The 7735-nt window shown below is 38.6% G+C and overlaps 1 protein-coding gene across 2 annotated transcripts; it reads left to right on the forward strand.

Moving 5' to 3' along the window:
* Positions 1-268: 268 nt before the first annotated feature.
* On the forward strand, positions 269-5819 carry slitrk4 (SLIT and NTRK-like family, member 4). 2 transcript variants are annotated; one of them, XM_035531902.1, is made up of 3 exons: positions 269-1061; positions 1611-3951; positions 4501-5819. In XM_035531902.1, exons 2-3 carry the CDS (start codon positions 1651-1653, stop codon positions 4507-4509), a joined length of 2310 nt encoding a protein of 769 aa, XP_035387795.1. In that variant the 5' UTR covers positions 269-1061; positions 1611-1650; the 3' UTR covers positions 4510-5819. The 2 variants fall into 2 exon arrangements, with proteins under 2 accessions (XP_035387795.1, XP_035387794.1); XM_035531901.1 differs by having other exon boundaries at positions 1611-5819.
* Positions 5820-7735: the final 1916 nt, after the last annotated feature.

Here is a 7735-nt window from a genome sequence, read left to right on the forward strand (position 1 = left end):
ACGCGCAAACTGGCTCTGATCCAGCTAAAGGTTAAGCATCATCATTTCTCATGAACCCGTATCGAGATACACCAGAATAGGTTACTTCATTTACTGTCTTGCAAATGTGATGTTTTGTGCGTTGTAAAGTTGAATTTCTTTCCTATATATTATCGCCCAGTTACCCCCTCCCCTTGCGCTCTTTCCTTGCTCTTGTGCGCTCTCTTGTTCTCCCCCTCTCTGCGTCTCTGCATTTCCTCTACTCTCTTTTACCGTGTGGGTAGCTCAATGCAGCAGCAGCAGCAAACCACCATACTTAGGGAGACGATGTGGAATACTTGTTCTGCAAGAACCGCTCCGTTTTCTTTATTTTACCGAAGACTGTATCAAGAACAATCATTTCAAATCGAGTTTCGTTAGGTTTCGTGGCGGAGACTGGCATCTCTTTCTGAATGTACTGGACTAAACTGAATTATTCATTTTCCGCGTCAGTTCTGTCTCCGATCTCGATTTTCTAAATAACACAGCACAGCTCTTTACCCATCTTTCTTGTGATTACACCGGTCGGCATAAACGGTAGAGTTCGACCAGGGCATACGTGCAGCAATTTTCAGGTTTGAGTAAACGCGTGGGATTGTTGGGACTAATTTGTCAGGTTCTGCATTTTTCTTCAGAACTGTTGAGGAGGTGAGCCGCAAGCAACGGGCAACGTGAACATCCGTACGAACTAATGTTAAAGAGGCATCATTTATATTCTTTTGCCTCTCTTTTCCCTTGAACTGGAGAATGCTGTGGTTGTTTTTCATCCAAGTCAACGGCGCGCCTTTATTTAGTTTCTCACTGGTTTTAAGGTGAATTTGATCTCGTCACTTCGAGCAGCTTTGAAATGTCTCCCCAAAGCTTAGTATTTGGGGGAGTTTATGAGAGAATATATGTTCTGAATAAGTGGGGCCTGACGGGAAGATACGCGAAGGCTGAAATTTGAACCTGCTGCGATAGCAGCGACTGAATGGGAATAGTCCCCTTTGGCTCTAGCAATGTGCGGTGTCATCTGTAAGGAAGACGGCATTTAGGACGTTGCGGTGAGTTTTCATTTACTATTATTTATTTTGCATAAGATGACTTGTGTAAAGTGTTTGTGAATCCATAGAGAAATATTGAATAAATCATTATAATTTAAATTCGGTTAAGTGTTTCGATACTCTTAGTAACGCTACCCTCAGTATACTAGGGACTTTTTTTGGGGGGGGGGGGGGGGGGGGTCCTTAAATACTTTGTTAGTGATGAAGCAACTGACACTTAGGTGCTATATCACTGTTAAAAAATCAAAATTGTATTACTTTTAAGATGATGATGATGATGATATTATTATTATTATTATTATTATTATTATTATTATTAGCATTAGTATAATTTGTATTATTGTGTTAGTAAAGATAGTGATTTTATTCATTTAACATTTACACATCACAGACTTTACTGGACAGTAGGCAAACCCAAATTACCCAACTTGTGTATGCAGAGGGAGTCAGATTGTAAAACATCGCTGCTGTAAAATCTTGCCATATTGCTGTATGAAAGTATGGGGACAGAACATGTTTTGATTGTCTGTTTGTTCTTCCCCTTCTAAGGTTACTAAATGGTTTTCTGGGGGATTTTAAAAAGGCAAAAATGCTGCTGCTTATTCTGTTGGCCTTTTCCATATCGAGTTCATTTTCTAACTCGGATTCAGACCTCTCAGCTGAGACCTGCAGCGCTTGCTCATGCATGTCCATCGAAAACGTCCTCTATGTGAACTGTGAAAAAATAACTGTGTACAGACCAACGCAGCTGCTTCCTCCACCATCTAGCCTCTACCATTTGAATTTCCAGAACAACCTTTTGTATATTCTTTACCCCAACTCTTTTCTGAATTTCACACACGCAGTCTCCCTCCAGCTGGGCAACAACAAGCTGCAGAACATCGAGGGAGGGGCCTTTGTGGGACTCAGTGCATTAAAACAGTTGCACTTAAATAACAATGAATTAAAAGAGCTCCGGGCTGACACTTTCCGGGGGATCGAGAACTTGGAATACCTCCAGGCCGACTACAATTTAATCAAGTATATTGAAAAGGGAGCCTTCAACAAACTGCATAAGTTAAAGGTTCTAATTCTAAATGACAATCTTATACAGAGCCTTCCAGAGAACATTTTTCGCTTTGCTTCCCTCACACATTTGGATATACGAGGGAACAGGATACAGAAGCTCCCATATCTGGGAGTTTTGGAGCACATTGGGAGAATAGTGGAGTTGCAGTTGGATGACAACCCGTGGAATTGCACATGTGATTTGTTACCTCTGAAAGCCTGGTTGGAGAATATGCCCTACAACATTTTCATTGGGGAAGCAATATGCGAGACTCCCAGTGATTTGTATGGTCGTCTTTTGAAAGAGACCAATAAGCAAGAACTGTGCCCTATGGGAATTGGCAGTGACTTTGATGTGCGGATGCCTCCATCCCAGCCAGATAGTGGGCACGCTGCATCAAATGCACCATCTACAATAGCACCCTTAGTTACCAAAGCACCCAAAACTACAAATCCTTCCAAAATTTATGGGAACGGTATTGTTGCTGGTATTCCAGTGGGTAAAAATGGCCAAATTGTGTCCTACCAAACCCGAATCCCTCCCCTCTCGTGCCCTCAGCCCTGCACCTGCAAAGCTCACCCATCTGACTTTGGCATTAGTGTCAGCTGTCAAGAACGAAATATCCAGAGTCTAGCTGACCTTGTACCTAAACCTCCAAATGCCAAGAAATTGCACCTCAGTGGTAATTACATTAGACATATCAGCCCCACTGACTTCCAAGGCTTTGAAGGATTAGATCTGTTACACCTGGGCAGTAATCAAATATCCACCATCCAAAAAGGTGTGTTTGGAAATCTGACCAACCTCCGTAGGTTATACCTTAATGGCAATCAACTTGAGCAGCTTCACCCTGAAATATTTCTCGGGCTCAGTAACCTCCAGTACTTGTATTTGGAATACAATGCCATAAAGGAGGTGTTAGCAGGGACATTTGACTCCATGCCAAATTTGCAGCTCTTGTATCTAAACAACAATGTGCTCAGAAGCCTCCCTGCTTACATTTTTGCTGGTGTTTCCCTTGCTAGACTGAATCTGAAGAACAATCACTTCATGACTTTACCTGTGAGTGGTGTACTGGACCAGCTAAAATCGCTCACTCAAATAGACCTGGAAGGCAATCCCTGGGAATGCTCATGTGATTTAGTGGCTTTGAAACTGTGGCTAGAGAAACTCAATGATGGGGTGGCTGCCAAGGAGGTCAGATGTGCATCCCCAGTGCAGTTTGCAAATGTAGAGCTGCGAGAGCTGAAAAATGAGATCTTGTGCCCCAAGCTCATAGCTAGGCCTCCTTTTATTCTAACAAGTGCCACCCCTGTGGTTACATCAATGTCATCTGCTGGAGTTGGCAAGGCACCTCCTGGTGGGCCAGTTCCCCTGTCGATCATGATCCTGAGTATACTGGTGGTCTTGATCCTCACCGTGTTTGTTGCATTCTGCCTGCTAGTCTTTGTGCTGAGGCGGAACAAAAAGCCCTCAGGGAGGCAGGAGGGGCTTGGCAGCCAGGAGTGTGGCTCCATGCCTCTCCATCTCCGGATGCACCATCACAAATCCAGCAAGAAGGATGACCTGGGTGGGGAGACCTTCATCCCCCAGACCATCGAGCACATGAGCAAAGCCCACACCTGTGGGATCAGAGACTCTGAGTCTGGCTTCAAGTTTGCTGACTCTCAGAGGCAGAAATTGGTCTTGCGTAACAGCACAGACAAAGACAAGGACACTCTAACTCTGGACGCCAGGAAAAGACTAAGTACCATTGACGAGCTTGACGAGTTCTTGCCAGGAAGGGAATCCAACATGTTCCTCAACTACTTGGAGAACAAAAAGGATTTCAACAGTATAGGGGTGAGTGGCTATGAGATCCGTTACTCCGAGAAACCACATGACAAAAAAAGGAAAAAGTCATTAATAGGGGGCAACCACAGTAAGATAGTTGTTGAGCAACGCAAAAGTGAGTTTTATGAACTAAAAGCAAACCTCCAATTGGACCCTGACTACCTTCAAGTACGAGAGGAATCAACAGCCCTCACTAAATTGTAGGCCTCTCATCTTCATTTGCCCCTTAATGACAAAAAAAAAGTGCCTTGTGGAAAATATTGATGACCAATGGAATACCGGACAGAAGTTTCATTACAAAAATATCACTTAGAATTGTTGGCAGTGTTATAATTCCAAACTTGCTTTTTTAAATGATGATGCCCTTACAAAATATAAGAATCCCATCAATCTATAATAGAGGATATACAGTACCTTATAAACAATTGTAGTTTTGCTGCTATCAAAGTGGGTTCCATCAGACCATTTTTAAATTTTATTTTTAACTAAATTATTGGGTCATGAAACAGCATTGTGTGTAATTCATATTGACCCTTGTCCATTGTTTTTGGTTGGAAGTATTTTTAGGGTACTTGGGATGACAAAATGAAATGGAGTGGAAGATTGGCAACTTGGTGTCACAGGCACATGAAAGTGTTGGAATCCCTCAGAGTCCCTTCATTTGGATTTTGTTTGTCATTTTTTGGGGGCCTTGAAACTGGTGGATTCAGTTATTTCTGAAGGCACTGAAGCTTCACCATATTTACATTTTGGATTACTATGTCTATTATTTCTGTAAAGAGCCATTTAAACTTGTTCTAATGAAATGTGATTCTCCTTGAAGTCTTTGGGTATGGCACATGACAGGACATTCATAAACCCAAGAAAAAAAAACCTTCATAGCTGCTTGCCATGTAAGCGAACCTGATTTATTTTTTAAGTCAACATTATTTGTATTTGTGGGGCAGTTTGTAAATTACAAAGGTCAATGATTCAACAATCTCATCAAGAAATAAATAGAAAATGGAAAAAAGTAAATAGAAATTCAAAATGGAGAAAAAAAATAGATTCATGACCACTGTCACCTGTCAATTCATAGTTTAATTAACTTCATATTTAATTTATTTTTCTATACAGGATTATTTAAAGATTATTGGTACTATTTAAAATTTCAAGGAACATTTTGAATGCTACAAGTGATTCAGGCTCTTATTTTGAGTGCTGAGTAGCTAGGTCTAAAATTCTGTTCTGACCTGTGTTCTATTATGAATTCTATCTGGGCATAGAAGGTAGAGCCAGCGATAGTGATGTCATTTTCACTATTACATTGCATGAGGTGAGGCCTCACAGTGTATCAAGTCCAACAAATTGCTTATTCTTAGCCCATGAGTATCTTGTAAAAGGTTTCTTAACAATATGCAACCAAAATAAGTGTGCATTAACATGATATGATTCTGAAATTTATTAATATGTCATGGGAACTGAAATTTAATTGGGCAGGAGGTGTGTAGTAATTTATTTACTTTTAATTTTTGAAAAGAACTTTGCATTTTTACAATATCTCTGAAATTCAATGTGTTTTTTGCTAAAAGCTACTGATTTGGTCAGAATTGTATCACAATTCATGTGCAATATTATTGTGCTCAATCATATTAGCTTGACAATTTTACATTGTTTGTCCGCTCGAGTTAATATTATGGAAAGAATTTAAGTTTTTCTTTCAGAAAATGAAATAAAATAATTTCATTCAGTCCTTATTTAAGATACTGTTAAGTTAATGATTGTTTGAAATAGAATGTACCTTGAAAGCTAAAATAAATACAATTTTATATATCAGTCATGGGAAATTTGTATATTGGTTAATTGTCCAAATGCATTTTTGTTTGTTTATTTGTTTATTTTTCCTGCTGAGCAGACATGTTTTTAAAATAATTTTTCTCCAATAAAATACCCCTGAATACTTCATATTGAAAAATTTGGGAAAATATGCACTTTTAATCTATAGGAAAAGGCTATGCTTAATCTTGAGTTCAAGTCCCCCAGGAAGTTGATAACCTATCATTTGCAATACATTCTCTCTCTCTCTCTCTCTCTCTCTCTCTCTCTCTTTCTCAGTGTATGACTTCAGCCAAGTGCCATATAAGTTCCATATTTTCATAATGTAAAGTTAAAGGAGTTGTAGCTGGTTGGATAACTTGCTGATTTGTTACTGCAGATAACATTGTGCATATGTGTGATCTGATAAGAAGCTCAGCTTCTTTAGCTATTCACAAAGACCTATTTCAGTTGCTATTATTCCTAATAATTCCCATTTATAAGCATGCTACTGCTTTAAGAATGAATCCCGACAGGATTATATGCACTTTTGATACCCCTCACACACTAGGGGGAGGCCTTTCTACAGGAGAACATATATTGCATTTTGTTACTTATTAATGGTTTTAATAACAACTGTCCCTCAGAGACATTAGGTGTTTAATTAGTAGTTAATTAGTAGTAATGACATTAGTAGTTTAATAGAGCATGGCTGAATTCTTATATATATATATATATATATATATATACATACATACACATTAACACTCACATTTTATTGTTTCAGTTGTTTTGTTTTAAACAGTGCAATGATTTATAAAATTCCTATAACCCCTTTTGTTTGATCAGGGTAGGGTCATTGATAACTTGTTACTTTTCTTCAAAGTTGCCATGACTGTTTATAGGAACATCCTATGATTTAGCGGTTTGCTTAGGGCATAATAGTAGGGCACAGTGTGAAGGACAGCACACAGTTTGGATTAAACCTGCCAGTTGCTAACCTGTAGCCCTAACTTTTGAACATTCTGATCCTCATGACTTTATGAATGTGTAAATTTTAGCAATGACGCTGTTGCTCTTTATAGTATGTTAAAGAGAAGACTGGAAGACCATGGGTGGTTGCTTTTCATCTGTTAGTAAGAGAATTAGTTAATGTCCCTTAAACTGACACTCCATATGAAAATGAGAAAGTGTTTTTAACATGTTCTATTTCTATATGGGCATATTAGACAAAGGCAAATAAACATACATTTGTTTTGCATAATTAGAATAAATGAACCTCCATTAACACCTTTTTTTGCACAGATTTTAGTGCTCTTAATTTACCATGCCATGGTCAGTGCACATAGGCACAATCATTTATGATAATGGTATACTATGAGAGATAAGCTTCAATCACTGCTGTTCTTAGTGAATACAAGTGTTTAAGTGTTTGATACAATGGAAGCTGCTATTTTAAGTTTTTGAATTTGTGTCAGTAGTTTAATGGAGCATGGCCGATTTCTTACTGAACAGTAGTGGGACTGTACATTAGTATAGTTCAATTTAATCTTTTAATGCAGTCTTTTTAAATAATCAAAAATTTTCATGCTTAAACTTTTAATCTTTTAATCATGTTTATTTTTTAAATCTGTGTCAATTACTTTGCCCAGAAGATGGCCACAATTCCTAAATTTATGTCAAAACCACACAAAGGAAAAAAGGCAGGATAGTTTGAAAGAAGATTGTTTTATTTGCATTGAATTTTCAGTTTGGTTCCCATCTTGTTTTGTTTTCATGTATGCATAGATATTCTTCATGAAACGTATCGTTTTTTGCTTTAGAAGAGTATTTGGGAAGAGTTCATGCAAATTGGCAATTACTGTGTCAACCTGAAGTTTATTGCCCGATACTGGAGAGCTGGCAGTAGTGATCCTGGGTGAGGACTCTCCGGGGACTCAGCATTAACAGAGTTAATCATATAACCTCCCAATTTGCTGTCCTGATCAATTCCACCTTT

Source organism: Electrophorus electricus, chromosome 12 (genome assembly GCF_013358815.1).
Source record: "Electrophorus electricus isolate fEleEle1 chromosome 12, fEleEle1.pri, whole genome shotgun sequence".
NCBI lineage: Eukaryota > Metazoa > Chordata > Actinopteri > Gymnotiformes > Gymnotidae > Electrophorus > Electrophorus electricus.